At 35.9% G+C, this 18912-nt stretch overlaps 1 protein-coding gene and 1 non-coding gene across 10 annotated transcripts in view; one reads left to right on the top strand and one right to left on the bottom strand.

Annotated features, from left to right (window-relative positions):
- Positions 1 to 18912, bottom strand: part of LOC109703260 (kinesin-like protein KIF27) — an 85340-nt gene that overhangs the window by 49601 nt on the left and 16827 nt on the right. For 8 of the 9 annotated variants that reach the window (XM_074052172.1, XM_074052176.1, XM_074052171.1 and 5 more), the window contains one exon: positions 14685 to 14828. The exons of the other annotated variant lie outside the window; for it this stretch is intronic. In XM_074052172.1, coding sequence (XP_073908273.1) covers positions 14685 to 14828 — 144 coding nt within the window. The remainder of the gene's footprint in view (positions 1 to 14684; positions 14829 to 18912) is intronic. 9 annotated transcript variants of the gene reach the window in all.
- Positions 2601 to 2705, top strand: LOC141415892 (U6 spliceosomal RNA). Its single transcript, XR_012440844.1, has one exon. It is a non-coding gene; the product is annotated as a U6 spliceosomal RNA (small nuclear RNA).

The following is an 18912-nucleotide window of genomic DNA, read 5'->3' as shown; positions in this document are numbered from 1 at the left end:
ATGTGGGGAAAAAGGAACCCTCTTACACTGTTGGTGGGGATGTAGACTAGTACAACCACTCTGGAAAAAAATTTGGAGGCTACTTAAAAAGCTAAACATTGATCTACCATTTGATCCAGCAATACCACTCTTGGGGATATACCCAAAAGAATGTGACACAGGTTACTCCAGAGGCACCTGCACACCCATGTTTATTGCGGCACTATTCACAATAGCCAAGTTATGGAAACAGCCAAGATGCCCCACCACTGATGAATGGATTAAGAAAATGTGGTATCTATACACAATGGAATTTTATGCAGCCATGAAGAAGAACGAAATGTTATCATTCACTGGTAAATGGATGGAATTGGAGAGCATCATTCTGAGTGAGGTTAGCCTGGCCCAAAAGACCAAAAATCGTATGTATGTTCTCCCTCATATGTGGACATTAGATCAAGGGCAAACACAACAATGGGATTAGACTATGAGCACATGATAAAAGCGAGAGCACACAAGGGAGGGGTGAGGATAGGTAAGACACCTAAAAAACTAGCTAGCATTTGTTGCCCTTAACACAGAGAAACTAAAGCAGATACCTTAAAAGCAACTGAGGCCAACAGGTAAAGGGGACCAGGAACTAGAAAAAAAGGTTAGATCAAAAAGAATTAACCTAGAAGGTAACACCCACGCATAGGAAATCAATGTGAGTCAATGCCCTGTATAGCTATCCTTATCTCAACCAGCAAAAACACTTGTTCCTTCCTATTATAGCTTATACTCTCTCTACAACAAAATTAGAAATAAGGGCAAAATAGTTTCTGCTGGGTATTGAGGGGGTTGGGGGCGAAGGAGGGGGCGGAGTGGGTGGTAAGGGAGGGGGTGGGGGCAGGGGGGAGAAATGACCCAAGCCTTGTATGCACATATGAATAATAAAAGAAAAAAAAATACCCAACACAAAACAGGGCTAGTATAGCACCTAACTAGCAAGCATGAAGCCCTAAGTTCAAACCCCAGTACCACCAAAACAAAACAAAATACATGCCATCTGGGTGTTGTGGCACACAGGATGGAGGAAGATCATTAAGTTTAAGGCCAGCCTCGGCTACATAATGAGAACCTGTCTCAAAGGTAAACAGGTCATGTTAAGGGGAGGATACTTGTGGGAGGGGAAGGGTAAATGAAAAGGTTAAAGGAGAGTGAATATGGTTAATGTACTTTCTATGCATATATGAATATGGAACCTGTTATCATTTTAAGAAGGGGGTGGGGAAAGAAAATAATGGAGGGGACGAACCAAACCAGGTTCGTATATATGGAATGTAACAGTGAAACCCCCGTCTAACTATCATATACTGATAAAAATGTTTAACAAAACAAGAGCCTGTCTCAAAAAAAAACAAAACACACACACCTAGAAAGACAAATATTATGTGTTTTCTCTCATGTGTGGAATCTAGACCTAAAAACAAACAAAAAGACATGAATGTAAAGGAGAGACTATTATGGGGGCAGGACCAGAGGAAGGCACACAAGAGAAAGAGATGGGGATGAATACAATTAAAACACATTGTATGCATTATGAAAATGTCATAATAAATCCTGTTATCTTGTAAATAAAAATTTATCATCTTAGTACTTCGTGTGTATGATCAATGTTTAAAAAGAAAAAAATAAAACCTAATTTTGACTGTTAATACATAACAATAAAAATGCAATCTTATTTAAAATTCATGTGTTCAGATAATTAAAATATACAATACCAATGACATATAAGTTGGGAAGTGTTAAATGGAGTCCTTACATCACCCGAGAAAAGAGTAAATTACTGATTAAAATCAGACTTTAAGTCCAGGGTGTATGGTACACTCTAGGATAACCACTAAAAAACAGAATGGCTCAAGTGGTACACTACCTTCCTAGCAAGCATGAGGCCCTGAGTTCAAAGCCCATATCACCAAAAGCAAACAAAAAAAAGGGCTGGAGGTATAAACAGTAAAGTGCCTGCTTTGCAAATGCGCAGCCCTGAGTTCGAGCCCCAGTACTACCAAAAAAATAAATAAATAAAAGTTAGAGTAATGACAATTAAGGAATAAAACACCAATAGAAGGTAAGGAAAGAAAAAGGAACACTGAGGGAAGGATAAACAAAGAGTACAATGACTTTAACCAAAATGTAAGAGTAATTACGCTAAATTCATAAATGAACTAAATAATCCTGTTTGTTACAAGACCATCAAGAGAGGATTGTAAAATTAGCCATATGCTGCTTACTTTAAATAAAAACAATTAAAATAGACACAGAAAGATTAAAACTATGATGGACAAAGAAACACCAGAAAATGCCAATTCAAAAAAAGCTAGTGTAGTTATAGCAATAGCAAAGAAGACTTTAACACAAGAACCATTAGAAGAGATAAAGAGGTAAAAAAAAAATTATTAAAAGGTCAATTCACCAGGACGAAGTAACAATTTTCCATTTTTATGTACTTAATATACAGAAAACAAAACATTTAAAATCATTGTGGGGAGATTTTAACATCACTCCCTAAATTAATGACATAGAGCAAAAAAGTGAATAAAAATACAGATTTGAATAACATGATTAACTTCACCAAATGAGTGCTCGCTTCAGCAGCACATATACTAAAATTGGAACAATACAGAGAAGATTAGCATGGCCTGCGCAAGGATGACATGCAAATTCGTGAAGCGTTCCATATTAAAAAAAAAAAAAACTTCACCAAATGAATATAGAAACACACATGCTTTTGAAACACATCTAACAAGTACAAAAATTGACCTTATGCTTAGCCAAAAAGCAAGTTTCCATATGTTCAAAGGATTAAAATCATACCAGACCAGAAGGCAATTAAGATAAAAATGAACAAAATAAAAAGAAATGCCCAATGTATAGGAAATAAAATTATTATAACTCACAGGTAAAAGGAAAAAGTCACAATAAAAATTTTAAAATATGTAAAGCTAAATGTAAAATGCAGATAAGGATAAGGTTTGGAGGGCATATATTATATTAAATGCACATATTATAAAAGAAGACATGCTAGTATCAATGAACTAAGCATCCATCTGAAGAAGCTAGAAAGAGAGCAGATGGTTATCAGCCCTCCAAAATAGAAAAATTAAATAATAAAGGACACAAATTAGTGAAATAACAAACAAGTAAACAGTAGTGAAGACACTAAAAAAAATTGTGAGTGTATGTACGTGTGCTGCTATCAATCAAATCCAGGGCCTAAGCATGCTAAGCAAACCCTCTACCCCTGAGCTACATCCTCAGTCTAAAGATACTGATAAAATTAATAATCCCCTAATAAAGGTGCTTAAGAGAAAAAATGAGAATAGACACAAATAACCAGGAAGGAAAAAGAAGATATGAGTTAGGTATGGTGGTGCATACATACTTGGGAGTACTTGGGAGGCTAAGGAAGAAGGATCACAAGTTTGAAGCCAGACTAAGCTACATACAAGTCCAAGGCCAGCCTGAGCTATACAGCAAGATTCTACATAAAACACACACACACACACACACACACACACACACACACACACACAATAGAAGGGAGGTTAAAGATGTACTCAGTGGTAGAGTGCTTGCCTAGTGTGTGCAGACACTGGGTTCAATCCCCAGCACTGAAAAAAGAAAAAAGGGATATATGACTGCATATCAGAAGGCATTAAAGAGACAAGAGATGCACATATGAATATAATAATAAATAAAAAAAGACAAGAAACTATCACAAACATGAAAGTAAATTTGAAAATTTAGAATGTAATACTCAATCTCACTTGTGAATATAAATACAAAAATCCTAAACAACATATTAGCAAACCAAATCTAGGACAACTGTGCAGAAAAAGTTAACAGAGTAGACCTGACAGCTGTCCTTTCAAAGACAAGCTATAAGGTTATCAGTTGTCTACTACCTGAGAATTTCAATTTGGGGAGGATTCCCAAATTCATTATGCTCAAATTGTTTGCACAATGTGTTTTATACTGAAAACCTGCTTTCCTTCTAACAGTCTGGCAATATACTCCAGGCAGAAGGTATCTTCAGATCCAGCCCTTGATAAAAATCATAGGAACTGAGGCTCTACTGAGTTTCCCTGGTAGGCAACATTTCACATGTTGTTACAGTCAGTGCTAGGGAATTAAGCACATCTTGTGTGGTTCCACTGAAAGATGACTCTTGGAAGCCTGCAACTTGTTTTCTCCAAAGTTTGCTCTATACCCTTTCCCTTTGCTGACTGCTCTGTATCCTTTTGCTGTAATAAATCTTAGCCCAATAAGAACAACTATTTCCTGAGTCCTCCTGTTACAACATCCAACCTGAGGGTGATCTTGGGAACCCCCAATACAACATAACTTTACAACCAAAAGGGATTCATTCCAGGGATATAAGCTTTGTTTCAAAGTAGAACCAAGTAATTCACATCAGCAGAATAAAATGGAAAAATTGTATGATTAAAAAATCCAGCCGGGTGCTGGTGACTCATGGATATAATCCTAGCTACCTGGAAGGCTGAGATTGGGAGGATCAAACGCTGAAGCCAGTCCAGGCAAAATAGTTCACAAGACGTCATCTGATCAATAGCTGGGCATAGTGGCGAGTGCCTGTCATCTCAGTGGCATCAGGAAGCATAAATTAAGAGGATTGCAGTCCAGCTTAGGAAAAAGTGAGATACCCATCTCCAAAGTAACCACAGCAAAAAAGGTTAGAGGCATGGCTCGAGCAGTAGAGCACATGCCTAGCAAGTGTGAAGCCCTGACCTCAGTATCACAAAATAAACAAACAGAGAAATAAAATCATGTGTCTGGTGTAAGACCCTGGGTTTGATCCCCAGCATCATAAAAAAAAATCAATTAGTTAGAACTGGGATTGGGGATATAGCCAGTGGTAGAGAGTTTGCCTAGTATGTACACGGCATTAGGTTTGATCCCTAGGAACACACATACACACACACACACACAGAGTAGGTAAAACTCAAAATCCAGTCAAAATAAAAATTCTCAGCAAAAAAAAAAATTCCTTAATTTGACAAAGGGTAAATAAATAATACCCATAATCATATGGTTCTTCATAGAAAGAAGAAAACTTTCATGCTGAAAACTTTTCCTCTATGACTACAAACAAGACAAGGATACTTACTACCACTGCTTGTATTCAGCACTGTATTTGATGGAAATCCCAATAAATACGGAAAGGTAAGAAAAAGAAATAGTCTAAAAGATTGCAAAGCAAAGCTAGGCATGGCAGCATATGCCTGTAATCCCAGCACTCAGGAGGCTGAGGCAGGAGGACCAAGAGTTCAAGTCCAGGCTGGGCTACACAGTGAGACTGTCTCAAAAAGAGAGAAAAGACTGCAAAGCAAGAAATAAAACTCATTATTTGCTGATAACACAATTATAAATGACAAAAGCATCAGAATTAAAGGGCTGGGGATGTAGCCCAGAGGTACAGCGTTTGTCTAACGTGTAAGACCCTGTGTTAGGTTGCTATGCGTACAAACACACACAAAATCAACACAGTTCCAGATACCAACAAATAATTAGGAAAATAAAATTTTAAGACTGTATTTATAGCCACATAAAAACTCAAATATTTATAAATAAATCTAACAAAATATGTGCAACTCTTCTATATACACAAAAATAAGTCATTATTGAGAAAAACCAAAGGAAATATAAGTAAATGGATGAATATACTGTGTTCATAAATTAGAAAACTCATAATCAGAGGTTTATTCTTTCCAGACTGTGGATTTAATGCTAAGCCAAAATCAAGTTTTTTGTGGCCCTGACAAGCTGATTCTGGACATTTATATGGAACAACCAACACATTTAAGGTGGGAGGGACAGAGAACAGAGTAGAAGACATTGCTCTCAGACTATCTAGACTTACTATGAACCTATGATAAATAAGAAATGTGATACTGGCTCAAGAATATACAAAAAAATAGGCCTCAATAAAAGGCCCAGAAATAGATTCATGGACCTTTAGTTACAAAAAAGATAGCATTTGGAAGAATAATGAAAGGATAATGCTTTCAATAAATGATGCTGGCACAAATGGATATCCACATGGGAAAAAACTGAAACTTAACCTTTACCTTAGCCCATACACAAAAAACAATTACAGGAGGAAGGCAAAACTAAATGTGAATGGCAAAACAACAAAATTCCTGAAATATACAAAGTATCCTAAGGAAAGACTTGGAAACTGGAAAAACTTATTAAACTGAGAACAGACATCATTAGCTTAAAGAAAAAAATTGTTGAATTTGATTATAATACAAAATCTTTAAATCAAAAGTCACCATTGAGAGAAAAAGCTACAGAAAAAGAAAAAATATTTATAAAAACTCATACCCAGAAAACACCACCACACACATATATACATATATATATATATATGTATGCATATGTATATATATTTCTACAAATTAATTTAAAAGACAGACAATTCAGCAGAAAAACAAGCTAGAGACTTGAAGGAGCACTTCACAAAAGAAGATTTCCAAATACTCAAAAATGTGCTTAAAAATGTTCAATCTCAATAATCATCAGGGAAATTCAAATTAAAACCACAATTAAAATAATACTTATATGCCTACCAGATTGGCTAGGATTTAAAAATTAATAGTAACATATGCTGGCAAGCATTTGAAGCACTGTGAACATTCATGTAACACTGTGGAGACTATAATTTGGAAAACACTCTGGCATCTACTACAGCTAAAGATATATCTACCCAGCAATTCAACTCCTAGGTTCAAATCTTAAAAACATGCATGTTACCAAGATACATGCATTTTAAATTTCATAGGAAAAAAACTCTACAAATTTCTATTAACAGTAGTTCAGAAAATAAATTGTGGTACAATGAAATCCTATATTATCTATCAAACTAAACAAGGTAATTGTACACACAAAACGTTCAACAAAAGCAGTTCCATACTGAAAGATACACACTGAACACATGTATTCAAAGTCTAAAAACTAAACTGTAGTATTTAAGGATAAATACTTAAATAGTAAAACCATAGGAATAGCAAGAAAAGTATTACCACACAAGTCAGGAGAGCAGCACTTTGAAGAAGAGGAAGGGACAGTGATTGAAGGAGGCACTGAAGACTTCTGAAGAGCTGGCAGTTTAAAAATTCTTAATCTGGTGATTGTTACCCAGCTGTTCTCTTTGTTACAAATCACTGAACAATGCAACTTGTGTATCTATGTTTTAGTTCATGTTTTAAAACAGATAACTGAAAAGTAATTACTAGAAGCTAGGCAGGGGAAGTGAGAGGGGAAAGAGAGTGAGTTTGTATGACTGGTATTAAAATATACTTCAAAATATTGTTTTATTAAACCCAGGGTCATAAACATGCCAGGCGAGCACTCCTCCCTAAGTTACATCCCCAGATGTAACTTTTTAACATTTTGAAACAGGGTCTCACTAAATTGCCCAAGCTAGCCTCAAACTGCAATCCTCCTGCCTCAGCCTCCTAAGAAGATAGGATTTCAGGCATGTGTCACTATACATGGCTGAAATATATTTAAATATTAGGAATAAAATCTAACAAATGGGACATCTGCCCAGGAAGCATGAGGCCCTGAGTTCAAACCTCAGTACTGCCAAAAAGAAAAAAATCTTGAAGCTAAAGAAATCAAAGTGAAAATAAAATGCAGTTGAGGGCATCAATAGCAGAACAGATCAAGTAGAATTTCTGAGCTTGAAGACAGACCTTTTGAAATAACCCAGTCAGATAAAAAAAGAAAAAGGAAAAAAATTAAAAAGAATAAAGAAACTCTTCAAGACTTATGGGACACCATAAAGCATAAGAGAAGGGAAAAAGTATAAAAAAACCTATTCAATGAAGTACTTGCTGAAACTTTCCAACTCTTTGGGAAAATACAGACATCCAGGTCTAGAAAGTTCAAAGTATAACAAGGCTCCACCTTCAGCCCCACTCCCGTAGAAACAGAATGATGACTTGACAGCAGAGATTTGAAAGAGGGCCCAGTCACTGATCTAGCTAAGTCCACTTTGTTTCTGATTCTCTCCTTTTCCTGAGCCTTTCTCCTTACAGTTACCTTGGATCCCAAGAACAACAAGCCTGACTGATGACCATCTTAAGACAAAGGACTGACACCATCCCTAAGCAATAGGGACCTTCTTGGAACCAATGGTTAACCCTGAGATAGTGGATGGATTTAATGATGAACTATGCCAGGACCATGCCAAGATGACCTGAACTACTACCATGGAAACCCCAAATCCTTGCCTTTGTTTCTCTTTCCTATGTAATACTGAGACTGCTCTAAGCACTTTGAAGACACTTTAGTTCATTAGACTTCTGTTCTTTCTGGTGTGTTCAGACTGTTAATTAGTGCTCATCTCATTAATTGGCTTTCCAGAATGGGTAGCCAACCCTGGTCCACTGAGACTCCTTGTAGTAACTTTTGCCATAATTCTGCTATCAAAAGGACCACTAATAGATTGAACCAAAAAAGATCCACTCTGAAGCATATTATAGTCAAACTGTCAAAGTACAACACAAAAGAGTTCTAACAATATTAACAGAAAGGCATCAAGTAAAAAAACCAGAATCTTGTTTAGACTAACAGCAAACCTTTCAGCAGAAGCCTTACAGCCCCAAGAGAGAATGGATGATATATTCAAAGTCTTAAAGAAAAAAATTGCCCACCAAAAATACTATACCCAACAAAGCTATCCTTCAGAAATGAAGGATATTTTCTAAGACAAGCAAAAACGGAGAGAATTTACCATCACCAGCAAAAAATGCTTAAGGGAATCAAACCTACACTAGAAGCAAAGGAATAATAACTACCATAATTAAAACATGTGAAAGTATAAAACTCAATGGTAGATCAGATACACAAAAGAGAAATAGAGGAGAATCAAACCCTATCAATACAAAAAAAAAAAAACCATCAAACCACAAAGACAGGAAGAAAGGAACAAAGGGTATATAAAACAAGCAGAAAAAAAATTAATAAATGCTAGAAAAAATCTTTATTTATGAGAGTACGTCTTTTTTTTATCAGTGGTAATAACTTTGAATGTAAACAGATTAAATTCCCCAACTGAAAGATATAGATTAGCCAGGTATGGTGGTACATGCTATAATCCCAACACTTAGGGGGCTGAGGCAGGAGGATCAAAAATTAAGACCATATATGTATTTTAAAAACGGGGATATTGAAAGTTCAAAGCCAGCCTGAGTTACACCCTGAGACCCTATCTCAAAAACAAACCAAAAAGATATATACTGGTTGAATGAACAGCAACCAAAAAAAAAAAAGAAAGAAAAGAAATAGATCCAACAATATGATATACTGCCTACAAAACACTCATTTCACCAGTAAAGACAAACACAGACAAAAAAATGATGGTATGGGAAAAGAAATATCATACAAACTGAACCAAAAGTGAGCCTAAGTAGATACAATTAGATAAAATAGACTTTAAATCAAAAGCTAAAAGGTGAGAAAGATACATATACATACATGTATATATCTATATCTATATATAAAAAACAGGATCAATGCAACAGAAGGAAATAATACTTGTAAATTTATTAAGCACCCAATAATATAAAACAAACATTATTAGATCAAAAGGGAGAGACAGATTCTAATACAAGGATAGTTGGGAATTTCAATATCCCACCTTCATCAACAGACAGAATATCCAAGCCCTCCAAAAAATCAACAAAGAAACATCAGAGTTGAACTATACCATAGACCAAATGGACCTAACAGACATTTACAGAATTCTTCATCCAAATGCTTTAGCATACTCATCAGCACATTCTTCAGGATAGACTATATGTTACATCATAAAATGTCTCAACAAATTCAAACAAGTTAAAATCATATCATGCATCTTCTCTGACCACGATGGAATAAAACTAGAAACCAACACATGGAACTCTAGAAATTGTACAAATACAACAAACTAAACATTTTCTTTTTCTTTTTTTTTTGCGGTACTGGAGTTTGAACTCAGGGCCTACACCTTGAGTCACTCCACCAGCCCTTTTTTGTGCAGGGTTCTTTCAAGATAAGGTCTGGCAAACTATTTTCCTGGGCTGGCTTCAAACCAAGATCCTCCTGATCTCTGCCTCTTGAGTAGCTAGGATTAGAGGTGCGAGTCACCCGCACTGGCTTAAACAACATTTTCTTGAACAATCGATGGATCAATAAAGAAATTAAAATGGAAATATAAAAATTTCTGCAAATTAAAATGAAAAAGGAAGGGCTGAGCACAGTGGTACACACCTGTAATCCTAGCTATTTGGGAAGTAGAGATCAGAAGGATTGCAGTTTGAGGCCTGCCCAGGCAAAAAGTTAAAAAGACCCCCATCTCAACAAACTGAGTATAGTGGTTTGCTTCTAGAATCCCAACTACAAAGGAGGTAGAGGTAGGAGGACAGCGATCCCAGACCAGCCTAGGAGGAAAAGCAAGACTTTATCTAAAAAATATCCTAAAGCAAAAAGGAATAAAGACCTGGCTCAAGTGACAGAGCCCTTGCCTAGCAAGCACAAGACCTTGAGTTCAAACTCCAGTACTTAAAAAAAAAGACCTTGAGTTCAAATCCCAGTACTTCCAAAAAAACAGAAAGAAAAAGGAAAAAGAAAAAAAGGTTGGATTTCAGTGCACACAAACTATATGCATTTATGAAAATACCACACTGAGCCTCATTAATGTGTACAATTAGCATGTTCAATTTAAAAGACAAAAAAGAAAATACGACATACCCAACAACTGTGGGACATAGCAAAAGCAGTTCCTTAGAGGAAAGTTTATAGTAATAAGTTTACTTTAAAAAAGTAAAAAGAAAAAAAATCTCAAATAAACAATATAATGATGTAACCCAAGGAACCAGAATGGTATAAACAAACCAAGCCCCAAATTAATAGAAGGAAATAAATAACAAAAGTCAGAGCAGAGATAAACAAAGTATTGACTAAAAAAATTCAAATGATGAATGAAATGACTCAGTCTTTTAAAAATATAAACAAAATTAACAAACCTTCAGCTCAACTAACTGAGAAGAAAAAAAGGGAAAAGAACCAAAAAAATTAGATGAAAGAGGAGATATTACAAAAGATTATTAAGAACTACATGAGAAAAATTTAAAAACCTACATGCCAAAATTTAAAAAACCTAAAAGAAATAGAAGTGTCTAGAAACATAATCTACCAAAACTGAACCATAAGGAGGACACAGAAAACCTAAACAGAGACCAATAAAAAAATAACAAGATTGGGGGGGAAAGGGTGGGAGCGGGGGGAGAAATGACCCAAATAATGTTTGCACATGTGAATAAATGAATATAAATAAATAAATAAAACAAGACTGATCATTAACACAACAAAGATGCCCAGAACCTGATGGCTTCACTGCTGAACTTTACCAAACTTTTAAAAAACTAAAGCCAATTCTTCTGAAACTATTTCAAATTATTAAAAGTGAAGAAACCTTTTCAAATTATTCTACAAGGCCAGCATTATCCTAATACCAAAACCAAACAAAGACACAAGAAGAAAGTTGCACACCAATATCCCTAATTGCTGAAAAAATTCTTGACAAAAAGTAAATTGAATCAAACAGCAAGTACATCAAAAAGATTACACACCACAATCAAGTCAGATTTATCCCAGGGATGCAAGGGTGGTTCAGGATATGCAAATCGATAAATTTAATGCATCAACTCAACAGAATGAAGGATAAAATCCACAGGATCCACCTGAGATTAGAGCTCAGTGGTGAGAGCTTGCATAGTATGTGTCAGGTTCTGGATTCAATCCCAGCACCACACACACACACCCCTTACTAGATGCAGAAAAAGTATTGAATAAAATTGAATAACCCAGGCATGATGGTGCACACCTGTAATCTCAGAACTTGGATGGCAGAAACAGGAAGATCATAAGTTCCAGGCCAGCGTGGGCTGCATAGCAAGACCCTATTAATAACAGTAATATATCTGAGGATGGGAATGTAGCTCAGTGGTAGAGCACTTACCTAGCTTATGTGAGGACCTAAATCTGATCCCAAGGACCACAAGTTAATTAACTCTACATATATATCTTCATGACAAAAACCCTTAAGAAAGAGATATAGTAAGAAGGTACCTCAACACTGTAAGACAAGACAATAATACAAACCCACAGTCTATATCATACTGAATGGTAAAAAGCTAAAATTATTTCCTCTGTGAAAAGGAACAAAACAAGAATGTCCACTTCTACCAGTCTTATTCAATACGATACTGGAAATTTTAGTCACTGCAATAAAACAAGAGGTAAGAAAAGCATTTCAAAATGACCAAATAAAAGGCATTTCAGAAGGGGATTGGACTTTGAGCACATGATAAAAGCGAGAACACACAAGGGAGGGGGTGAGGATAGGTAAGACACCTAAAAAATTAGCTAGCATTTGTTGCCCTTAACGCAGAGAAACTAAAGCAGATACCTTAAAAGCAACTGAGGCCAATAGGAAAAGGGGACCAGGAACTAGAGAAAAGGTTAGATCAAAAAGAATTAACCTAGAAGGTAACCCACACACACAGGAAATTAATGTGAGTCAATGCCCTGTATAGCTATCCTTATCTCAACCAGCAAAAACCCTTGTTCCTTCCTATTATTGCTTATACTCTCTCTTCAACAACATTAGAGATAAGGGCAAAATAGTTTCTGCCAGGTATTGAGGGGAAGGAGGGGAGAGGGAGGGGGCAGAGTGGGTGGGAAGGGAGGGGGTGGGGGTAGGGGCAGGGGAGAGAAATGACCCAAGCCTTGTATGCACATATGAATAATTAAACAATAAAAAAGAGGCATTTGAGAAATAATAGAGGAAAGGGGAGGTCAAGTTATCCCTGTTTATAGACAACATGATTCTATAGACTCCCCAAAAAATCTGTTAGAACTGATAAGGCAGGATACAAAAATCAATATTCAAAAATCAGTAGCTTTTTCATACTCTAATAACAAAACTGCTGAGAAAGAAACCAAGAAACCAATCTCATTCACAAAGATGTAAATAACCTCTACAATGAAAACTACAAAACCCCAATAAAAGAAATTGAAGAGAACACACACAAAGATGAAATTACTTTCTAAGTTCATGGACTGGAAGAATCAATATTGTTAAAATGTCCATTACTACCCAAGGCAATCTACAACTTCAATGCAATGCTTATGAAAATACCAGTACATTGTTCACAGAAATAAAAAAACTCCCCAAATTTGTGTGGAATTACAAAAGACTTCAAATAATTAAAGCAATACTGAGGAAAAGAACAAAGCTGAAGACATTATAAAATCTGACTTCAAAACCTATGATAAAGTGAAAACCAGAACAGCATAGTACTGGTATAAAAACAAACAGAGACCAATGCAGCAGAACACAGGACCCAGAAGTAAATCCATGTACTTATAGCCAACCGGTTTTTGACAAAGGTAGCAAAGACATACATTGGGGAAAGTCTCTTCAGTAAATGGTGCTAAAAATTAAATATTCACATGGAAAAAGAAAAAAACTGGACCTCCATCTCTTACTACATAAAAAATTAATTCAAAATGGGTCAAAGACTTATGACTTAAAACTACCAGGAAAAAAAAAAAACAAAGGGAAAAATTTTCAGGATAATGGCCTTAGCAAAAATTTTTCAGATATGACCTCCAAAGCACAGCAAACACAGCCAGGTGTGGTGGTACATGCCAGTTAATCCCAGCACACAGGAGGCTGAGGCTGGAGGATAGGAAGTTTAAGGCCAGCCTAGGTCACATAATAAGACCCTGTCTCCAAATAAACAAATATTAAAAATAATTTATAATCAGAAAGGTTAAAAAAAAGAATAAAATGTCTAAATCAAAATCTAATTTGCACTAGATCAAATTATTTCTCTGGGCATTAGTTACTATCTGATATGAAGCTAAAGGCTTTGAATGATATTAACCATTTGCGGGGTAAAGAGTCACTATCAAGGAGTGTAATATTTAGGAACATACTAAATATTATAATGCAGGCTATCTATATTAACCATAGAAATGGTTAGAGAATTTTTTGTAAGATTTAAGCAAAGTTAATGAACAAATCACTCATGGGATGTAAGAGAATAATTTAATTTAAAAGTTTAAATTTTAAAAGTTTAAATTATATGTTTGCCTTCCAACTCTTTTGAGTTTTTTTGATTGTGTGTGTGTGTGTGTGTGTGTGTGTGTATGTGTGTGTGTGTGTGTGTGTGTGTGTGTGTGTGTTGATGCTAAAGATGGATCCTAGGGTCTAGCACATGCTAGGGAAGTACTCTCCCACCGGGCTACCAGCCCTACCTTCCAACTCTTAAAATCACACTGCCTAGTAACTTAGCAAACAACTAAAGGCAAAAAAGTATGGAGAAAAAAATAACCATTATCTAATGTATAAATTAAGTTCCTGGATATTATCTTTATATTTGTGAAATAGAATCAGGCTAACAATAAACATATTTTCCCCTTAGGCTGATTCAGAGGGAATATTATAATTCTTTTCAAGTGCCTATGTCCAGAACTCTTCAACTGAAATACACTTTTGTAAATGTACCCATTTATCATTTAAAATGTTGTTCTGTTTGGTTAGGTACTACATCTACAGAGCTAGATACACTAAGAAACCCTACCTGCAATCTATTCACTTTTTGTGCTTCTTTCAAAGATACAATATGTTGTTTGTTTTCCCGTACCATCACTTGCACTTGATTCTTTAGTTCCTTCACCTCCAATTCCTTCTTATTAAATACTACTTCATCAGCAGCAAGAGCACACTGGGAGGGAGAGAAGGCACAAATGATATTTACCAGGGAAATTCTCAAGAAAACCTACGTAACATCACAAAACTCATATAAAGACAGCTTGACAATGTCTTAGAATTTTTTTACCCTTTTCGTTTCAACTTTTTTTCTGGTTTATTTGTAAGAAAGACAAAAACAGTTGAGGACCTGTCACTGCTAAACCCTAGGAATTAATTACCATGAAGACAAGAACATTTGCCTTATCTTTATTTCCTGCATATGAAAACTAGTTATCTAGGTTCTAGCATACATACAACAAAACTTTTTCAAGTTTGCTAGAATTATCATGTGATTTTAATCAAAAAGATCATATTTTCTAAACTGATCTATAGTAAGTAATAATATTTGAATTTGGACATTTAAATAAAGTATACTTGGGAATTTTGTATACTTTCACTATGCAAAATACAGTTAAATAGTTTTATTTCTTGGTTTCTGATGAAATAGTCCATTTTTAAGTAAACTTAGGATATACAAATAATTTTTTAAATTAAGTTGAATAAACGCAATTATTTAAGTGTCTACTTCATGCCAGATACCAACTTGGTATTTTGAAAATTTCAGTGAATAAACATGATTCCCTTCGATGAAGAAACTAAGGCTCAGTGAAATTAAAACCTCTTCCTAAAATGATACAGTGGCTAAACCAAATTTATAAGATTCAATCCCAGGGCCTATCTGTATCAAAAGTTTTCTACAAAGCAAAAGCCAGAATGAGTAGCTCATTTACAAAAACACTATTCACTTTACAAATAAAATTTAATCCATAAAATGTAGTCTGTGCATGACTCTTCTGGAGATGGCAAGGTAGAGGATGGGTCCCTACACTGGCAACCTTTCTGAGCCCAGCCTTGATTTTACCACAGATTCACACTTGCTTTGGGCAAGTCCCTTCTATTCTCTGTTTGGGATTATTAAGTTACCAAAGGAGGAGGGGATATATAATTCTCAAGGTCTAGATAATGCTATATGGTTGTATCACTTATGTGACTACTCTCTTCTAAAAGTAAGATATAACTATAATTCTCATGAATTGATTATCCTGTTTCTATATGCAACTAATTGTCTATTTCGGAAGTTCAAAATGTAACTTCTCTCCTGTTTCTGCATATTTAAGTATTTTCACAAATGTTTTATAACTTAGTTTTATTTAGTTTACTATTTATTTAACAGTGCTTAATATACTCATCTTCATATACTACTCTTGTGCTCAAAATCTGGAATTAAAAAAAAGCAACAAAGAAGCTGGATGCAGTAGCTCACACCTGTAATCACAGCTACTTGGCAAGTGGAGATCAGGAGAATTGCAGTTTCAGGCCATTTCCAGGCAAAAAGTTAGCTAGACTCCCATCTCAAACAATAAGCTGGGTACGGTGGTACACACTTGTGATTTTAGCTAAGAGGATCAATGTTTGAGGATAAAAACTCCAGACCCTAACCTAAAAATTAAAGCAACAACAGGCTGGGGGCACGGCTCAAGTGGTAGAGTGCCTGCCTAGCAAGCACCTGAGTTCAAACTCCAGTTCTTGCGGGGGAGAAAAGAAAAAAAGGAAAAAAAAAAAAAAAAGCAACAAAGTCCCTTAAGAAGTATGAGGGGATGGAGTGCTTCAATAATTGACTAATGGTGAAAAACTGAGGTTATAAAAATGGTCAGATCCTAAAAGGGAAGAGAATGGTAACTTCAAAATAAACACTAACTTCAAAATAAACAGTTACTTCCTAAGCATTTATAATCTGGCCAATTGTCATCTGTGAATTGGCCACAATCTCATATTAGCCAAGAATTTTTTTAATAAGTATTTACCTGCTTGCCTAATAGACTCAAGAAGCAGGGCTGAGAAAGAAAATATTCTTGCTTCTCCTCACTCAGACTGCCATCCTGTCACCTTGCCTAGCAATCTCCCTAAGCATCCCAGTTTACCAAGCTACCTTCACAGTAACCCCTGGATGTGTCCTTCCCTATGACTACTAAATCTGATTGCTTAGCTGCCACTAATATACACCATAGGCAAGGGAGGGAAAAAATAATGGAAGGAAACAATAACTAACAATCATTGAGCCTTACTATGGCAGGCAGCCTTCTCTTTGCTTTTTGGATACTAATGTTTTAATCTTCACCACAGCTATATAAAGTAAGTATTATTGTTTCCATTTTACAGATGAGGAAATTGAAACACAGAAAGGTCAAGTATAAACCAAAGGTTATGGAGCTGGTAAGCAGAGGAGAGAGCTGTAGATTCAAATCTAGAGTTTGGCACTCATCTTCTTAACCAGTTTTTTGGCATCTCACAGAAAAGGAAGGGTAAAAAACAAATTTTTAGAAAGGATACACAAATATCAGGGTACAGAATGACCCAAACAATGTATGCACATGTGAATAAAAGATACACAAAGTGAGAAATAACACCAGTCATTTCACCATTTGCTATTCAGTAATACCCAAAGATTATTAATCATGCAAGATCCTAGACAAAAAAGTGGGGGGAGCTGTATCCCTCACTTTGAGATTTATAATACTTACTAGCATTTTCAAAGTTCTGAGACGTTTTGCCATTAAGACTACTTTCTGCTGGTGGAATGGTTCAAGTGGTAAAGTATCTGTCTAGCAAGTGTGATGCCCTGAGTTCAAACCCCAGCACTGCCAAAAAAAAAAATTAACAAAGACTGCATTCTGCAATCTAGCATTCCCCCAAATAATCTGATGACATTACCCTTTTTCAGCAAGACTGTTAATATCTTTAGGAAGTCATAATCTAGAGCAACTTTAAATGTAGAGATTCCAGCAGATGGAGTAAGAAAGTAACCACCTTCCCACCCCCAAGCAGTGCCTTATATGGGCTTTCAATTTCAGCCACCTAAAAGCAAGAAGGAAAGAAAAGTGGTTGATTACCAACTCCTATACTGTCTCAAAGTTCAAGCTTCCAATTACCTGTACTTCCTGCTCTACCAGTCTCTTATACTAAAGAGAAGGGCTGCTCTATGTAGGAATGAGCATGGTTACTACCAAAAAAAAAAAAAGGAAGAAAAAAAGAAACCCTAATTTTAAAACAATATTACCTTAAATGCTTATGTTTACATATTTAATATGCATTAAATAAAATACTGAAAGCTTTGTAGTAGAGCAGCAGTTCTCACAGTGTGTTCTACAAAGACCCTTTTCAGGGCATCCATGAGGTCAGAATCATTTTCTCAATTAATATTAAGACAGTATTTGCCTTTTTCCCCATGCTGCCATTTGTGCTGATGGTGCAAAAGCAATGGTGAATAAATATGCTGGCTTCTTAATACAAATAAAGGAATGATACCAAATGCAATAATAATCATTGCATCTGCAATTGTATGCACTCACAATACAAATGAATGTTAGACTTTTTGTGTTTTTTGGGCAAGATGGAAGTTTGAACTCAGGACTTCATGCTTGCACAGCAGGTGCCCTACCACTAGAGCCACACCTCAACCACCTTTACTTCAGAATGTCTTGGTGAAGCAATAAAAATTCTTTAACCCTCAACTCTGGAGCTTTTGTTTTATCTTTCGGTACTCAGTATGACAAAGTGAAAGGTATGTGTAAAGTATTTTTGCTGCATACTGAAGGAAAACAGTTGTATGTAGGAACTTGTGCAGCTGAATCCTAAGCAGAAATCACCACTTCAGAATAACAAATTAAGCCTGGCGCAGTGGCTCATACCTATAATCCCAGCTACTTGGGAGGGGAGATCAGGAGGATCATGGTTTGAGGCCAGCCTGGGCAAAATTTTGAGAGATTACATCTCAACCAATAGCTGGGCATCGTGGTCCATATCTGTTATTCCAGCAACACAGGAAGCATAAATAGGAGGATCCTAGGCCAGCCCAGATAAAAATGGGAGACTCTATCCCTAAAATAAGTAAAGCAAAAAGGGCTGGGGGTGAGGCTCAAGTGGTAGAACATCTGCCTATCAAGTTCAAGATTCTGAGTTCAACCACCAATACCACCAAAAAAAAAAAGATAACAAATGATGGTATAGTTGTGCATGCCTACAATCCAAGCACTCAGGAGGATGAGGATGGAGACTCA

Source organism: Castor canadensis, chromosome 13 (genome assembly GCF_047511655.1).
Source record: "Castor canadensis chromosome 13, mCasCan1.hap1v2, whole genome shotgun sequence".
NCBI lineage: Eukaryota > Metazoa > Chordata > Mammalia > Rodentia > Castoridae > Castor > Castor canadensis.
The sequence above is the reverse complement of the archived record's forward strand: the minus strand, read 5'-3'. Positions and strand labels throughout refer to the sequence as shown.